Source organism: Eucyclogobius newberryi, unplaced genomic scaffold, assembly GCF_026437365.1.
Source record: "Eucyclogobius newberryi isolate DKJ021-1_F unplaced genomic scaffold, fEucNew1.0.hap1 SCAF_20, whole genome shotgun sequence".
NCBI classification, from domain to species: domain Eukaryota; kingdom Metazoa; phylum Chordata; class Actinopteri; order Gobiiformes; family Gobiidae; genus Eucyclogobius; species Eucyclogobius newberryi.
Genome location: NW_027315835.1, coordinates 13530905 through 13550053, shown reverse-complemented (window position 1 = coordinate 13550053; position 19149 = coordinate 13530905). Strand labels below are relative to the sequence as shown.

The 19149-nt window shown below is 38.5% G+C and overlaps 1 protein-coding gene across 1 annotated transcript; it reads right to left on the bottom strand.

Annotated features, from left to right (window-relative positions):
• Window positions 1-496: 496 nt before the first annotated feature.
• On the bottom strand, window positions 497-18761 carry grb7 (growth factor receptor bound protein 7). The gene is made up of 15 exons (XM_072456520.1): window positions 18625-18761; window positions 15206-15412; window positions 13457-13580; window positions 10011-10167; window positions 9809-9930; window positions 8857-8931; window positions 8629-8766; window positions 7796-7906; window positions 7454-7552; window positions 6485-6571; window positions 6291-6407; window positions 3821-3878; window positions 3643-3730; window positions 2670-2763; window positions 497-1552 (listed from the first exon to the last, which is right to left on the bottom strand). Exons 2-15 carry the CDS (start codon window positions 15370-15372, stop codon window positions 1409-1411), a joined length of 1581 nt encoding a protein of 526 aa, XP_072312621.1. The 5' UTR covers window positions 15373-15412; window positions 18625-18761; the 3' UTR covers window positions 497-1408.
• Window positions 18762-19149: the final 388 nt, after the last annotated feature.

Below are 19149 nucleotides of genomic sequence, written 5' to 3'. Positions count from 1 at the left end.
GGCTGGGCACAGACCAGTCTGCTGTGTGAAGCTACTTTAATGAATGGTCTGGAGTGACTTATAGGTTATATCTAATTGCAGTGGGCTAATGATGGTAGCAGCAGAGTACAACACATGAAGTTTAATAAGCTCAGTTCATATCTACAGCGCCTCATGGCCTTTAGGGCAGGCGAACATAAGCTGCAGTGGTTGGCCATTTTGTTGGGCTACTTAAGACTACTGCAGTTGCCCACTTTAGACTTGAAGATTGAACCACTCACAGTAAAAGTAGGCCATTTGCATTGCTGCAGTGTTCCTTTTAAGATCCAAGCCTACTTCTGACCAAATGCTTTAGGATGGAGACGGGTCCATCAGCACCTCACGAGACTTTGTATGAGCAATAAAGGATCGGCCTACCTTAACCTTTAGAAAGGCTTGTTTTATTTGTATATACAGTCTATGGAAATGATCCACATGCATGAAGTATTTAAATCTAATTTTAAAATAAATAAAATTCAGTACAAAATATTGATTCTACATATAAAACTGTAGGTTTGACAAAATTATAGCATCATATACAACAAACTATTTGGTTAAAGTATAGGAAACTGACATTGTATAAAAGAGGTATATTTTGACATACAGTAATAAAATACATTTATCCCCAAATATGAATACATTTCCCATTTTAATACATCACTCGTGCAAAAATGCATTGGAAGAGTGCTTTGGCTGTACATAAAAATAGAAAATAAAAAACATATCAGCATCATATTTTTGCTACATGATTGCGCACTGGGGCTTTTGGATTACACAACATTCCATAATTCCACAGACAAAAGGGTTTCTGTAAATGGTTGACAAAATGTAAACTTGCATTGAATCACTGCACAGCGCCATCTCATGGACACCACAGGAAAGTCCCACAATGTCTTGACTTGGGACTTTAAAAATCCAAGAAAGCCATTTGTGCTGCAACTCTGTCTTCCCTCATGTGGCTAATTAAGCGGTCTCTGGAGAATGCAACTTTTTAAGACAATTAAAAATAAAAAAATAAAAACAAACCAGAGTCAAGCTGCAGTTCGTGGAAAGTAATTAAAATGAGTAATGAGGGTGTTCAGACAATGTGGCCACAATTAATGACGATATTTTCGAAGATTTACTTTGAAACAATAAAGCAAACGTATGCAGTGAATACACGTTCCTTTGAGGCAAGTCCCCAAAATGATTGCTGAGGACACAATGTCGGAGTTTGAATAATAATATAAATGTCTATGTTTACTAGGCATTTTAAATGACTTTTAATGTAAAACCAGCACATTCGTAGGACTTTTCTCTCACTGATCCATGAACAAATGAGCAGATAATGTGAATTCATTGTCAATTGCCTGTTGTCTGACTGTCTTCTTGAGGCCCTGGACACGGCTGGTCAGAGCACACAGACGCAGGGGTGTTTGAGGCACACCGGGAGAGTGCCCTTGTTGATCTGGTGGAACTCGACGAGCTGCAGGAGGTCGATGAAAAGGGTTGAACCGTCGTCCATAGTGTAGTACTTTCTGCCTTCTTCTTCACACTGCAAGGGAATAATGTGTTGGTTTTAGCGTTTAGCATTCAAGACTGGAGGCAAATCTGGAAGTAGGACAACTGAAGATACTTTGAATCATTGAATAGTATTCAAAATGATTCAGAGGGGCAGTATTAAAGGTAACATGACTGAAAAATACTACAAAACACAGCTTAAACAGCCATTTGCTGTAATATATTGAGAATAGAAACATAAGTTGGAGCTCTTTCAGCTTTCTGATTGAAATACAAAAAACACTTATCGTTAACACTCACTATTTTATTAGAAACATAGACAGGTCACGTAAAAAAAGTACATTTCTACCAAAACTTCCTCTTAGTTAGATGTATATGAGCTTAAGTCGGGGGATTGGACCGATGTTTTGGACTGGAGTGGATAGTAAATTAAACAAGTGGAAAACTTGTTGTTGTTGATGTTTGAATTATAGATTAAGAGGAGGTTTTGTGGAGCAGATTCAGTGATTATCACATTGGAAAGCTTAAAACAGCAAATTATAATGTATATGTCAGGCTAAAATATATTATCTTAAACACTGATTCGTTTTCCATCCGTTCTCCCGTTATTAACAGAATCCAATTACCGGTACTGTTATCTTGATAAACACAATCGAAAGCCACCAGCGTTTGCAAGGTCCTTCACAGTAACTAAAAGTGAGCAATAATTAACGTTTCTCATTTCGAGTAGGCAGGTTGAATTGACAAATGAAAACTTTGCAAGCGCTGTCTATGAATCATAATTTGATTCATTTCTCTACTTATTTAATTATTTATTTATTTGCAATGCAGCCCGAAGAGATCAGAATCCACAATTAATCAAAACGGGTTTGAATGGGCTTCTGTCATTGATCCTACACGTGAGATCCATATACTTTTCACACACACATAAGGATTATAATATGCCTGTAACAATCAGATAGTATTTTTTTTAATCCATCATAAATGTGCTGTATAAAATTAACTATAAAAGTGAAGATATACGAGTTTGAAAGATTACCCTGCGCACGTTTCTAGTATCTGTCCTCTATTATGTCAAGTTTACCAAGTACTTGTTGATAGACTTTGCCCACCTATACATCCATGTACTGTGCGTTTCAGAGAGAACTTACAGGAATAACCAGGTAGTGTTTAGTCTTGAGCTTGTAACACAGCGAGAGGACGAAGCACTGGGTGTGCTGCTGGCTGTCACGAATAAGGAACATCCTACAACGCACACAAGGGACAATAAGTACACGTGACACACTGGAGACACACTGGTTGACACGCTATCATTAAAAGTAATTACGTCAGCTGCAAAGTGAGTCAAGATACAAGAAATCTACCGTATGCATGTTGTGGGGTAACTAAAGAAATCAAGAAAGGGCTCCAGAAATGGGCTGAGACTGTAAACATCCAGTTCATTTAGAATGTTGGGAGCGATTTTGTGTTTTGCAGTGTCGTTCTGTCCATACTGTATATTTTGTATTTGTATTTAGTCAATTTTAATTCAAATGCTTTATTTTTAAACATGCCTTATATTTATTTATGTATTTTTTTACAGTTGATATTTGTTTTATGTTGCATCATATCACCAACTCACGTTATGCGCTTGTGAATTTTACAGAAAATGCCAATAAAGCTTTTTCTGATTCTGACTTTGAAATGAAGAAAGAAAGATGTTTCATAATCAAAATGCCACATTATTGTTGTATGACATTGTGATATTTACTGGTATTTTTATTTTTTTTACCACCAATTTATATATACAGTAGGTTAGGTTAAAGAAGCCAGCTGTGAAGTGCAATAATCATAATAATAATCTGCGAGTGAAGCATGCATGCACTGAATATACTCCATAGGAAATATGTTATGATAAAAAATAAAATAATCCTATATGCATTAATGACTAAATCTCATCTTGCATTCTTCTTATAAACTCAAAATATCTTGTACCATCTTGTTTTTGTATTTTGAGATACTGCCATGAGCTACTTCACTTGCACAGAACTGCACCCACATGTACCCCATCCAAACGAGGAATAATCCTGCAGATTTGTCCGTATCATAACTCAACATCATAACTATCATAACATCGTAACTCACCCGTCGACCAGTCCCTGTCTCTCGATGAGTCTTTGGGCATCAGTTCTGGACACGCCGCCGTGAAACCAGGGCTGCATTCGGTGGATTGCTGCAAATAGAAAAAGCAGAGGTCTAACTCGAAGATGACCTTTTCCACAAAAAGAGACTTGTGACTGTGTGAACTTTAAAATCGACTTACAGGAAGGTCTGGGGTTAGAGTTCAGGTTCGGCAAACTGCACCTCAGGGCTTCTCTCCTCTGTCCAAAGACAAGCACAAATACAAAGGTCAAAAACTGTCCTTCAGCTATAAACTGCGGAAGTGACAGTAATAGGAGGTAATAATGGTACTAATGGGACAAAAGCAGTGGCGAAAATAGTACTAGTGTTAGAATTTAGTTGATAATGGTGGTAGTACTAGTATTAGTCAGGTCTGTTTGATTGAGAACAAATAAAAAAATTATGAATATTGAAGTCAGCAAACAGAGAACAAACAAATACAATGAAAGTAGGTCACATCTCTCAGAAATATTAAGGACTATGGGAAAGAAAACATATTCTAATCAAGATATCCTTAAAAGTATCCTTAAGAAAATAATGATGGAAAAATATTTATCAGAATAAAAATAAATTTTATTATTGTAAAACTTGGAATGCTTGTAGATGACGTGGGAACATCCTGTCCAGTATTACGGTATGTCGTTTTGTTTTAAGATCAGATCAGATAAGATAAGATATGCCTTTATTGTCCACACATGGGGACATTTTGGTGTTACATATGGAAAGGACAGATAACTTGTCCATTAATGTACTACAATATGACAAATGTCCACCACCGTGCTGAGAGAAGGGCGGGCACAATAAGCCTTGGCTTCTGCCAGCACCTGGTCAAATAACACATTTTTATTTCATATCTTGTTTTGTGCTTTGATGTAAAGTACTTTTGGAGTTCATGTTATATTCTTGATTACGCGTTTTTGTAGTTAGAGCAGTAATTGTAATTGTAATTCTATTTGCTTAATTGCACAGCCCTAGTAGTAGTTAGTAGGAAGTAGGAAGTAGTTGTTTGTGTAGTAGTATTTGTAGTAGTAGTAGTTGGTAGTTTTATCTTCTTTTTTTGTTTTTTACACACAACAGTTGTAATTATAATGCTGACACAAATGAACGAAAGTGCTTTTTTTTTTTTTTTTTTAGTCTACCATTACATTGTTTAATTATTTTATTGTTTTTAATATTATTATTTTGTATATTTATTGATTTAGTCTTAGTTCGAAGAGCAGTTTTAGTCCTGTATTACTAGCAGTAGTTGCAGTAGCACTAGTAGGACATTTTCAGTCACCAGCGCCTTGTCCCCTGCCCCTCTCGCCCAATGTCCCTGTATAAATTTATATAACTATGCCCTCTAAGCTAGACTGCAGTCTGGACACGCCTGATTACAGTCTCCCTCTTTTCTCTCATCTATCTCTTTTATAGCCCCCTCCAGCTCTCCTCGGTCCCCAATCCGAGTCCACCACTGAGATTTGAGTCCCCAGCCACAGCCAAAAAGAGACAGTTTGCACATTTATGGCATAGTTCAGGCTGAAATGTCTTAACAGTATTTTAAACAAACTGAAGTCGAATGGGTTAAGATGCTACTTCTGATGTTCCTTTGTGAAGATCCGCTTTGGAAAGTTTTACATATTGACCCAATTTGTTATTTCTCGTTGCTGGAGATGTGGTTTAGTAACCTTATTCACGAAATCAGATCATGCATTTCTTATTCTAGGACCATTCTATTAAAGGGTATGAATTATGTAAAATCTTTTATGACTTGTATGAACATTATATCATAAGCTTAAACAAAGTTGTAATTTAGTATGAGCAGTTCTGCATTTTTGTGGTTATGGACCCCCTTTTTGTCATTAGACGTGAACTGTAGACTGAACAAAATAGGTAGCTAGGAAAATAGGTAGCTAGGAAAATGCATAATGTGTCTACTTCAAGTTGATTAACAGACAGATTCGAGTCGATTCACTCCAAGATAAACTATCGTAGTTCAAAATATTGCCCGAGCCAGACCATCAAAGGACTCAAAGGTCGAAGGACTCAAATGTCGGAGGACTCAAAGGTCGAAGGACTCAAAGATCAGAGGACTCAAAGGTCGAAGGACAGAAAGATCGGAGGACTCAAAGGTCGAAGGACTCAAAGATCGGAGGATTCAAAGGTCGGAGGACAGAAAGATCGGAGGACTCAAAGGTCGAAGGACTCAAAGATCGGAGGATTCAAAGGTCGAAGGACAGAAAGATCGGAGGACTCAAAGGTCGAAGGACTCAAAGATCGGAGGATTCAAAGGTCGGAGGACAGAAAGATCGGAGGACTCAAAGGTCGAAGGACTCAAAGATCGGAGGATTCAAAGGTCGAAGGACAGAAAGATCGGAGGACTCAAAGGTCGGAGGACAGAAAGATCGAAGGACTCAAAAGGTCAGAGGACTCAAAGATCGAATGACACAAAGGTCGAATGAAACAAAAGGTCAAAGGACTGCGTACCATCATTGGGGACTTGAAAACAACTACCGGTAATACAAAAACTGTGAGCTTGAGATGCCATTATCTACAACTGATTAATAAAAAAGCAAGCTGTGACACCATTTGGGACGTGTTTGACTGGCACAATCCCATCTCCCTCTGCTCACCCTCCAGGCCTGGCCCTCTTCCTTCTCGGCGCTGCGAGCCTCTGATGGGTTCTGGATGACCCGTCCTCCAGCCTTCCCCGAAAAGTCCATCGCCACCAGACTCGCCTCTGACTTTGACTGAAATAATGAAAATACTTGAGTAACTTGAGCATAATATCACTGGAACATCTCCTACGTCGCTGTCAAATACTCACTTTAGCGTCTGTGAAGTGGTTGGTCGATTCTCGTCGCTGTGGTGCCAATTTGGAAAACTGGTAGTTACACTGGAGCTGTTTGCCGTGCTGGTAACACATTAGAAAGATAGAACAGTTACAAGAAGGGCTTTTGAGTTGCCAAAAATAATTAATACAAATTCAAATTAAAGGGTATTGTTGTTGTTATTACTCAAGTGTAAGATTATGACAATTGATTGGTGAATAACAAACGCCAAAAGATCAAAACAGTGATGGATTGACGCTTGGATCTTTCTAGCTTTGAGAGCGCCCCAAGTATGTGACTACACCATACGGAGACTTTGCGCCCCCGGTTGGTGTGTGGCGCTCTGTGCTTGAATAGTTTGGTTATAGATAGATGAGATTAGGAAACAGAATATCCCAAACGGCAGCTTTTTTGAGTCGTGATTCAGCTAGCAGAGGAGAATGTCATTAAAAGTAGAAAAATAAAATAAAAACATGGAAAACCTAACTTAACTTAACACAGAAACGTATAACTTCTATGTAGGCTTTGGATGATATCAAAATGTTGTGTCACGATTATTGTGGCCAAAATATTATTGATTGATTAATGCGTTTCTATCTTATCATTTGTTGCTTAATGTTCTTTAAATTGTTGTATTTTTGTTCTTTGAAGTGTCTCAGAGTGTCCTGAAAAGCGATATTTATATTTGTATTATAATCACATAAATTATTAAAATACCTGGCATTTTAAATTGGTTACAGATATGAATATTTATCATTGTAATATTATGAACAAGTTCCATAAACAACTGTTATAGAACAGTTGGTGCGAAAACAATAATGAGCTTATAGTTTTCTTCTGCACAATCTGGAATTATAATGGTGCATAACGATTATACAAAATGTACCATGAATGATTATTGTCTACCCTTACTGCCGTAATAAGGATCAGTTTATTTAACGAGTCTTATTTTATCATTGTGAGACCTTGAAAAGTCTGAAGGATGATGTCCAACAAGTCCGTGTTTGTTCGCTCTCTGCACACAAGAATTTCAGGTCCTGGGCACGCACTGGGTTTTTCGTGGGCTGCAGAAACACACGCACAGAATACAAAATAATTACCGGTATGATATTCTTTCACTGCCTCAAAGCTTTGGCATTTCATATCACCAATATGGACACAGTAGTAGTCATGAGAAGTATGATCTGAATGCAGGAGTAGTGATAGTGGAACATTGGAACATGCAGAAAATGCCTCGGCTTGTGTGAAAGTCTGGCCCGTGCACATTTTTCTCCCTAATCCTGTTAAAGCCAGTAGGACGGGGTTACCTTGATACAGAAGGTGAAGTCGGTAGGAGCTCCGTACAGTTTTCTGCTGTTGACCACTGTGTATACGTTCAAATCTTCTAAATCAGCCACATACTGCAGGTGCCTTGGCTCCTAAACACAAAAGTAAGCCTTAGGTCAATTCAACATCATCCAAAATTGAACCCGACGTTATTGCTGAATTTGAACTCAAAACAGAACCTGAAATTTCATCTGACAGACTCTGGACTAACTGGCTGGACTTCTTATGTACCATTTGTGTATGTACAGTATGTTCTCTCTCTGTGCTATGGTTCCTGGTTTGTTCCTGTTTGTTAAAAAAGAAAAGAAAAATAGAACTAGAGCTAAACTGAACAATGGCAATAACAGGACCAACCCAACTCCACATCGTGCCTAAAATTGGTTCAATTTCGGACCAACTAACAAAAGGTTTAAACGCACCTTTATATTGTTATAATAAAATAAATATTTAGCTTCTCAAGTCATCTGAAGGGCTCAACTAGACCTAAACCTGGACTAAATACGTTTAAAATGACTCCACCATACGAAGTCCAAATACAACCAGTGGCAGGGCAATGGGATCAATCACAATTTAACTTTTTCATTCACATCCATTAAAACGTTACCTTTCCCAAAACTTAATAAAAATGCCCTTCAGTATTGATTTCATGATCATAAACAAGACAGACGTTTCCTCTTGAATCGATGCTCTCTGTGAACGGCACTCAATTGTAAAGCCAAAAGTGCATGGATCTATCTGCATGATAAACGTTGCATGAAGATATGGGTTTCACATCATGAAATCTGTGGCATCTGTTCGATTTCACGGCACTGACCTTGGAGGAGTTCTTAGATGAGCTGTAGAGGCCGGAGCGTCGCAGGAAGTAGTAAACCTTTTTCCAGGACTTTCGAGTGGGCTCTTTGGACTGAAGATAGCCTTGGATTTCAGGACATGTACCAGACTTTAAGAGATTCTGTGTTACATGGAAAAATGGTTTGTCACAAAGAATTGAACTGTTTTATAACTTATTAGTTCATACACATATTCAGAGATAACCTTTTACCTGGATGAGCTCGGCTGACGTCAGGTCTTTGCCCACATCTGCACTGTCCGAAATCATGGACTCCGGAAAGAAGAGCTGGAGAATTGGCAAAGCAGTTAGTTTTTGAGGAGTCAGTTTTGTGTGCAAGAACCTGCTCGTCAGTTATTTCATCATTTTCTGATCAGGCTTCGGGGTATTAATTTACTCTGGTTCTTCCTGGTGCGGTGAGTGTGAGGATTCACCACCAACTGTCATTTTAACATGATCCTGATGATGGATGCAATAATAAAATCTAAAAGGCACTAAATTAGAGAGCAGACTTGTGCAAGCACGCAGCTCTGTGCATAATAAAACAAATTTACAGCATCCACAGAAATCTGAAGGTGAAAATATACCACGAAACTGCTCAACAAAATGTAAAAGCTAATAATTGTAGTAAAGTATTTATTCATGTAATTACGTATAAGATTTTACTTGAATATAACTAAGGTTTACAAACATATTTTTAACTGATCCCTAGGGCTTGGTATTGTATCAATTTAGTTCAGTACTGTTAGTAGCAATACCTGACAAAACGATACTGCTGGTAACTGAGTATACTTTTTTATATACTTTTATACTTCTATGCTGCATTGCACTTTTAACTATTTAAACCAACAGTTTAGTCAGGCAACAAAAATAAAATGTTTCATCTTTAAACTATAGTAGAAAAAGCTTCAGTTGTAGTCATCTGGACTCAGTTTGCAAAAATAGACATTTCGACTCTCATCCAAGAGTCATTGTCAAAACTTGTCTTTAAACTGTTCTGATATTTGATACATATAGTAAATAAGGTAAATATAGTTTTTAATCTAAACATTTATCCTTACCACAGAGAAATTCATTATATAACTTACAATAAATGCAATTTCATCCTAATCTTGATACACTAAATTAAAGCGTGCTTAAAAACGATATCTTAGTTAAAACTTACAGTTGGTTTTCTGAAGAACTCGTACTTTGCGTAGTTTTTGCGAAACACCAGCCGAGTGTCGGCTTTAAGCGACCAAGTGGACTGGACCTTCCACACAACCTCGTGATCCTCCAGACACCTCTCTGCAAGGAACAGGAAGTGTGAACATGCAGCCGCCTTCTCTTTTCAATCAGTTCCGGTCCTAAATCAGGTCCAGTCTTACCCAGTCCCAGCGCAGGGTGGACCTCCAGGAGCGCCCAGTTCTCCTGATCGCTGCAGTGGGCCGTTTGCACCAACATGTGACACACCTCTCGGGCTGTGGCCTCAGGACCGACCCACACAGACCGGCTGTGGCTGTCCTCTCCATACACCTTTATCAGCTACAGGAAATAAAGATGGCAAAGGGAAATATATGTTACCTTATGTGCAATGACAGTACAAAAGATTCTCTTTTTGGTATTTTTGGTAAGACCTTCATTTGACCTACAAAAAAAAAGTGTATTGTGGCAAGAACAGCAGATAAACAGACGAGTGCAAGAAAGAAAAAAAAGATACAAAACTTTTTGAATGGGCTTTGATCTAAAACACTGCACTGGCAGAATAAGTGGTTATGATTGTGGTTGTGTACAAAAGCAGGTTCAATGACTTCATGTGCAATACCAGAACATAATGTGAATCCTCTGGTGCGATTCTTACTGATTACAGCAGACTGACCGATTGACCTCATAAAAAACTGGGACTAAATCTGGAGCTAAACCTGGACTAGACCAGGACTAAATCAAGACTTGAACAACAGGACCAAACCAATTCTATAAAAAGCAGATGTACTGTATGTAATGTTGTAATTGCTCAGAGTTAAGGTCTTGACACAGTGTACAGTATTACAGTTTGTATACATTTAAAACATGTTAGGTTAAGATTTAAATATTATGGCCATCAATCATCAGAGAAGGAATGTATTTAGTTTATGAATAAGTCAAGACATAGAGTGATTGTAATCTTTAAATATACATTTTCCATAACTAAATTATAATAAAATAATAATAACAAGCAAACTCTGAGACAAAACTACTTACAAAACCTACACACATTGAGCAAGTCAGTTAGTTGAAAGACTACAGACTTAAAATTTTCTATTTACTGTGGCTCTGGGAGAGCAGCCAAAACCTGTGGCCAATAATCTGTCAAGTGTAATGCAGTGGGTGACAGAATGCCGTATTTAACATGTTATAAACGCCTCGAGACAGTTACTACAGAATCTTAAATGTCAGTCTGGCACCAAAGATGTTTTTGAGTTTTTATCTAATCATCCATCTTAACGCACTTAAGATGCTTAGCAACAGTTTACAAACACAAGTGCTGCCAAGTTCATTTTACTTGAAATCAGCCCAATGCAATAAAAAAGAAAACTTGATTAATAAATGCTAAATAAAAACAACACATTTAGTAGAGAAATCCTCCGGGTTGTGGAGTGTTTTAAACAATAAATAAAACTGAAGAAAATAGAGCTCGAGAGTTAAACTGATATTAAACTGTTAATCAATCATCATTTATAAAGTGTATTAAAAACAATCCCTTATGCCCATAACCCACACACAACCGCCTGACCCACATAACCAAACAACCCACCCACAGACACAGCCCCACACACACACAAACAAACACGCACACACACACGCACAGTAAAATACATGAGGCTGATGACAGATGAACCAGTTGAAGAAGTGCCATCAGAAGTCTGCACCAGGAGCAGAGAATCGCCCGAGTGTCGCCTGCAGCCACATTTTGAGACGCTACATACTAAACTCGTATTTGACTCAGCAGCTTTGTTCCACTGCTCTTTTTCTTTTTAACATATGATCCCGAGCTCTAAACGCCATCATCATCACGTTTATTCATAAAAAATGGCGCACGTGATTGACCATTTGCCTCTGGAAGGTCACTTTATATTTACCGACGTGAGATTAGACCAGAACTCTCTCAAAATGCTTCAGTGCCTGCAATATTTCACAATATGGCATTACAGTCATCCATTTCCAAGCAATACCGCACGCCTTGGAAGTCAATGTGTCTATTCCAGTCAGCGCGAGGCAGAAGCTGGTGCAAGTTTTCTCTTGTGTGACGCTGCGTTAGTCTCTGCCAAACAAAGAGAAAACAAACCAGCCCGACCTGAAACCTGTCAGTCAACAAGAGGAGACTGGTCGGGTGAGTGACGTCTGTAATGGCAACATCCCAAAAAGCAGAGGGATGGGGAAAGAAAATGTTTTGCGTAATTGGATTTAATATAAAGAAGGTCTCAAAATTACATGGAAAGCGGCGTGTACTACGCGCAAAATCTACTGATGCGGGCTGACGATGTATTCTGAGTGACACGATAAGTACATCTGTGATTGGTGAGGCAGTGTTTTGTATAGTGTTGTGCTTCGACGGTAGCGGAAGGTTTGAGTGATGAAAAATAGATGGGCAGCACACGATTATGCGTTAAACTTCACTCAAATGGAGTGAATGTGCCAATGGGCAAGACATTTACACTAATCCGGTCTGGGGCCTCAAGTGCTAATAATGGACTTGAATGGTTTTCTTTTTTGGGTCTAAACATTTATACAGATAAAGTAGCCCTAACACCATCTGAGAGACAACAATGCTGAAATCAACAGATGTGTGAAGCCTTTTCCAGTCTGTAATGGCCTTTAGTTCTCTCATTATTGTGCAGCCGGACACCGATTACCATTTAATCCATTTTCTTATTAAACTTTCTACACCAATTACCTTACAATTAGAAGTATTGAAAATTCAGATAGTATATGTAAAGATGTTATTTTGAAGGTATGTAAGATTTGAATTATTCACTATACAATTTGGGGGAAGAACAAAATGCTATAAAAAGAGCATTTTAAAAATAAAAAACAAAAACTTGTTGTAAACCATCATATAAGGTGATATTTCTGCACTTCGTTTGTATTTATCTATTTTTTATAAATATTTGACGTTTGTCTGATAATTAAACCTCAACTACTACGCTTAAAGACACATTTTAACACATTTCTGATCATTATTGGGATACTCAAAAAAACAAAACTAAGATTATCGCCCACTTCAACCTACAATAGAAAATAAAAAGTGGAATATAAATTCAAGTTAACACAAGTATTCAGATTCAAACCCTACACAACAACTTAAATTTGTGTCGACTACAGACACAAATTGTCAAATCTTCTTTAGTATTCATCCCATTACCTCTCTAGTTATTTACTCTTCAGTTTGTTCAGCATTAGTAATTAAAGGTAGACTATGTTGGTGGTTTGTCATGAATACTACATTTCCTCCTCTAACAAACACGGCCAGAATAAATGAAAAAGCATCACCGTCTCATGCACCATTTGGACTGGGATATTGTAGAAATGAATATGTTTTGTTCATTATTCCTAGTATAGGTCCAAAATCATAATAACTATTCTTCTCCCAGACCAGAGTTTGCTTGTTATTGTTCTTTTATTATAAATGTAGTTATGGACATTTAAAGACACAATCACTCCATGTCTTGACTTATTGATAGACTTAATACATCCCTGCCTTTAACATATTACAGCAGTGCACCATATGTTTTTGCTCCGTGATGTTCAGTGATGAGAGAAATGTTACTATTCAGCACAAATGTCCTGAACTCACGTGTTTGTCGCCTGTGGTGGGCGGCAGGGAGCTGATGACAGGCGACTTTGATGGGCTGCACAGCTCTGGGAAAGGGTTGGGTATCGAAGGAACTGAGGAAGAAAATGCCTCTAGACCACGGGCTCTGTGGAAAATAAATGTGTTCAATGCTTTGTGCATGGAAGCAAAATAACGCAATAACACATTTAAAAACATGGAGAAAGAGAGCGGAAGTTACTTTGCATCAGAAACATTTATCCTGTTTAGTCCAGTTTAGTGCCTGATCCCCAACTCCCTCAAGTGCCAAAATGATTGATTCCGAACTGCCAGGCTCGGCAAGACCACACACTTTTACAATACTTGTAATGATTTCTGCTGAAGCAAAGACTGAGCCACAAAACTCTGTAAATCTGAGGTGAGAGATGTCATAAATGTCATAAATAGAGGCACCTGGCTCCTGCTTTGAACAGAAAGTAGGAGGATCTAGCTCATCATTAACTAATCAATTAATACTGAGTTGAACTTTCCTGAATAGTTTTCGAATGATCTTTAACTAGTATAAGATCACCTGGTAATATTAAAGAAAGCATTCCATTCGATTGTATAAAAAGAGTGTTTAAATCTACTGGTATCACATTGAGCCTTTCGCTTAGTAACAAATTTGAGTTTGGAAAAGTAGACTTGTGACAACACTTCTCCAGAGTTTCACTTTGACATGCATGACCTGTTAAATATCTTACTATAGCTGCTTTACAACTACGAGTGTTTACGAGTCACGGCAAAGTCATATAGAGGCTTGTCTTCTTAACAGTTTATCAGCAATGGCCCGTGAGTCAGAAAATATACAACAGTGCAGCAAAACAAGGAAACTAAACCAACCAACCAACCAACCAACACGCCCCGGTCTATTTCTGCCTCCCACTCCACAGTACAATCCCTGTTTTAACACACATAAGAGATAATCGCCTCATTGTCTTTTGAGAAACTGGTCATTTCTTTACACACGGAATGACGTGATTTACGACGGTTTGAGTCACATTAAGTCAACAGTCGCCAGCTCGCAGTTGTGTTGACTCATGTCCGCTGTAAATGAAGCAATCTAATCCTCATGTGGTGACAAATACTTTCAGGTGTTGTCACGAAATACTGTCAGTGTTGTGTTTGTCACCAAGATGTGCTGCAGTAACAAGCAGTAATTACACTAGTGCAGTTATTGGACTGACAAGTACAACATTATTTGGATGCATCTAAAAGTCTGACTGGAATTAATATTGTGAGCATCTTTAAAAATGTCCATATTTTGGTTCAAATTTGTGGAGTGAATGTTTTTCTGTCCCCCGTTAAAAACCATTACACATATTTATGGTTGAAAAGACTCTGTCAGTCTGAATTCATCAATAGCAAAACATAAATCAAGTCACATCCAAAAAGCGACGCAGTTAATTGCTGTTTGTTTACTTCTCCTCTACAATATTATTTATAGCAGCGCTTTTCAAACGAGCGCCATGAGAATTTCTTTAGCGTTAATATATTTTTTCGTTTTCGTCACAACAACTACTACTTTGTCATGTTTGAGGCTTGATTAAAAGCAGATTAAACAGGATATAGTGTTGTTAGAGACCTGGTTTAAACCTGGTGGTAATCGGAAAGCCAAATATTTTCTTAGGTGGTACTTTACATGAAAAGCTGGAGAATCACTGATTTAGAGGTTAAGACATACTAGAGTACAGTATCCTTGAGTACATGTGTGTCCTCCTCTCCCAGTTCTACCTGTTTGTAGTGATGAAGATGGGCTGCGAGCGTCGGACTGAGGCAGATTCAGACACCAGAGGAGCCAGAGTCAGCGTGGAGCTTCTCAGAAAGGACTCTTCTTCTGGAGAGCCGTTCCTACCCGAGCCTTCGAAAACCTCGGGCCACGGGCCTTCTACCTCCATCATGTCAGCAATCTAGGGACGATGTGTAGACAATGTAGGAAATCTGAAGAGAGATTGTCATACTTTACAAATACGGTATTTTCTGCACTATAAGGCGCACTGTCAATGAATACTCTCTATAATACATTCTATTACAAAATCCAAAATGTCTGGAGAATTATGTAACAAACAACTTGCTGAAGGGATTTTCTATTTGTTGTTTTGTTGTTTTATGTTGGTGTACATAAATAACATATAAAATAATAATAGAATAGAATAATAATCATAGACATCAACTATAAATTAAAATTTTAAAAAGTCCCATTTGGTCCATAGTCGTTCAGATTTGTCCATTTCCAAATGAGTCATTTTTTCCATTTTCTATTTGAATTAGTTGGCAGACATTTTGTGGAAATGGTTGGGAAAATGAGTTTAAAAGATGGTATTGTGGGTGAGTGGTTAGCACAGAGTCTTTCTGTGAGGAGCAGCTAACGTCCACCGGCAATGAAGGAAGGGTCAAGGTTTTGTCCGGTCGATATTTTGACATGAACCTGCCTGGCAAGGGACTGAAGATAGACTGAACATGCAAAAAATTTCATTCGTCCCTTTACAAATACATAAAATACAAATGCAGAGGACTAACTTCCCTACATGGACAACAAAATGTACCTTTATCACACGTTTTTAGTCCTGATGTTGACTTCTACATACTTATCATTTTACTGCTGCAATTTACTGTAGCCTTGTCATCGTGTTTGCAAAAATATGTATGTATATAATGGCTATGGTTCTATATGTGTAGGAGAAACCATTGGGCCCAGATGAAGCCTACGCAGACACAGGCAGAACATGCAAAATTCCAAACTGAACAGTAATCTAACTTGGGACTTTCCTTTATACTGAGCATTTAGTAACCCGGAGCAAAAGTCAATAAACACGCTGAATGTCCTACCTGCGTGTCGCGTTCGTGACATTATAACAATGCAGTTAATTAATCAGTATCAGACAATGGTACAAACTAAACAAACCGCTGAGTCATACTTTCGATCCTTGCTCAAAATAGACACAGACCAAAACCAAAAACAACTATGGCACAAATAACAGCAACAAAAGAGCTCCTGGGCGTGATTAAGAGGATTGTCACGGTAGATAATTGAAAACGTGGCTATAGTATTCTTATTTTTGAACAGTTTGTGAGCTACAATACAGCAAAACTACAGTACTTTGTTCTGCATCAACCCTCGCCACCTCATTCTTGTGGCTATAAAACCTTCGCCATAGATTTGTGGGCTTTAAAATAAGCATTAAATCATTTGCACCAAACTCGCCCATAAAATGTAATTTATAAACAGGAAACTGGAATCAACAGCCAATCTACACCTCGCTGTAAACGCTGATGAACGAGCTCAGACAGAAAAGGAGCACTGCTGATGATGCTTTATATTACAGAAATGCACCCAATTGACCAAAACTGGGGACAGCACTGCTATTAATTTGTAATAACATAGTCGTATCCAGGTCTTTAACAATAAGCAATTATGGGCATGCTTTATAAAAGGTAAAATAGTTCACCTAAAGGGAAACTTACTGTGTGTCTGTTACTTCATCTGTGTTTTTTGGCTACAAACGCAGGGCAGTTGGTGCAGATATTGGTGCATTCATTTGGTGCTGGATCTATCAAACATTCCCATGGCTTTCCATAGAAAATAATATTCATAACGAGCAGAGACAGTTATCAATTGAGAATTAAACGCGCAACATCACACAAAAAATGATTTAATACTGATAATTTAGGCAGCTGATGCAGGTTTCCTTTAGATTTACATTTACATTAATAACTAGAACCAATATGGCAGAAGATGTAGCGGTATATATATATTTTAATTTGGAAAGACCCAAAGGAGAAATGAACGCGTTGAAGCAAATGAATGTATGATATGAATACGATATGATAAAAACATTGCTTAGGCACGTAAACCCCTGCAGGGACTGATGAGGGCAGACAAAAAAGTGGGCTGAAAAAGTGAAAAATGACACATCTGGGGAGGAGAGTTTAGAACCTGTTGGCAGGGCAACGGCTTGAGGATGAGGAGATGAGGAGATGAGGAGATGAGGAGATGAGGAGATGAGGGATGAGGAGATGAGGAGATGAGGAGATGAGGAGTGAGGAGATGAGGAGATGAGGAGATGAGGAGTGAGGAGTGAGGAGATGAGGAGATGAGGAGATGAGGAGATGAGGAGATGAGGAGTGAGGAGTTGAGGAGATGAGGAGATGAGGAGATGAGGAGATGAGGAGATGAGGAGTGAGGAGATGAGGAGATGAGGAGATGAGGAGTGAGGAGATGAGGAGATGAGGAGATGAGGAGATGAGGAGTGAGGAGTTGAGGAGATGAGGAGATGAGGAGATGAGGAGATGAGGAGATGAGGAGGGTTGCAGGTAGATCATTTGCAGATGATTCAAACGCAGGGGACAACAAACATCCACAAATAACACATTCAGTCCATCTTTATGCAGATCATGTCAGCGAGATAACCGAACAGAACTGTCGGGTTGCAATAAAACTTGGATAAATGTGCATAAAAGTGAGGAGCGTCGTTGCTTGGAAGTCCTGCTCACGGTTTCTGTCATTTCACTGCCTTGAGCTTTCTCTTTGTGTTGTTGTTATTATGCAGATCATGCAGCAGGAAAGATAAGAAGACCAGGCAGGTTTGCTCTTTGATCAGACTTGGAGGTAGCTCAACTCTCCCTCCCTTTTCCTCTCTCTTTTCCTCTCTCACTTCCCCATGTCTGAATGTAGTATTACTCTAGTCTAGCCTTTTACACCCATCTCCACGCAGCAGTAACAGGTGAATGACATCATCTCTCGTTGGACAATGGAAAATACAGAGGGACTGCACCTTCCCTTCTGTTGCTGCAACAACAGACCACAACAATGACTGGAGAAGGCAAACTTTTGTTTTTGGCAGGCTACAGCTCATGTCTGTAATGTTCCACCATGAGAAATGATGAGAAACCAAAAAATAATCAATGAGTTGGCCAATTTTGACATGCAAAGTAGTGCATCTATAGTTTAAGACTTGGCAAAACTTTCTCTGATTGGATCTCATTAATCCAACAAACTTTTACAAACGTTTTACTTTCTCAAAACTGAAAAGTGAAGCCCAAAACTGTGTGAGTCCTGAACTTACTCACCACAAAGTTCCTCTTCTCCCCTCGCACCTGTCCCACTGTGATAAAGGCTTATGATTTTCTTCAAAGGAAATGTAAACACCTACCAGAGGAATATGTGTTGTCACGGCGAGACTCGGCTGTCACGCATCGTCTTCTTAATCCCACACACTCTCAGTTTGTGATCGTCACACAAAAATCTGGACGCTACTACAAAATGCCAGCAGCGTTTCACCGGAGCCCGCGTCCCCCCGAGAGTGGGCGGGGCCTGTCAGTCAGGTGCGCCAGGTGACTCCGCCCAGCTCTCTGGTGCGAGATTGAATGGAAAAGGTAAGTGTTCTAAATATATGTTTTATTTATATTTTAGAAATGTTGTTTGGAAATCGAACCAGTTTTAAATTATTTGTGTTTGGATTTTACAGCACTCTTAATATATAACGCACATAATTTGTAGTCTAGTAATTCATTTGTGACATCAGTAGACCCACTTGTAATTGTAAGCTACTATTTTGCCAACTTTAACCTCTGAAATCATTTATTCAAATTTTGTAACATGATCTTTCTTGTTTTATTTTATATATTTATTTATTTTTATTCTGAAAATAGTATGTAATCCAAAGTCAGCAGCTTGT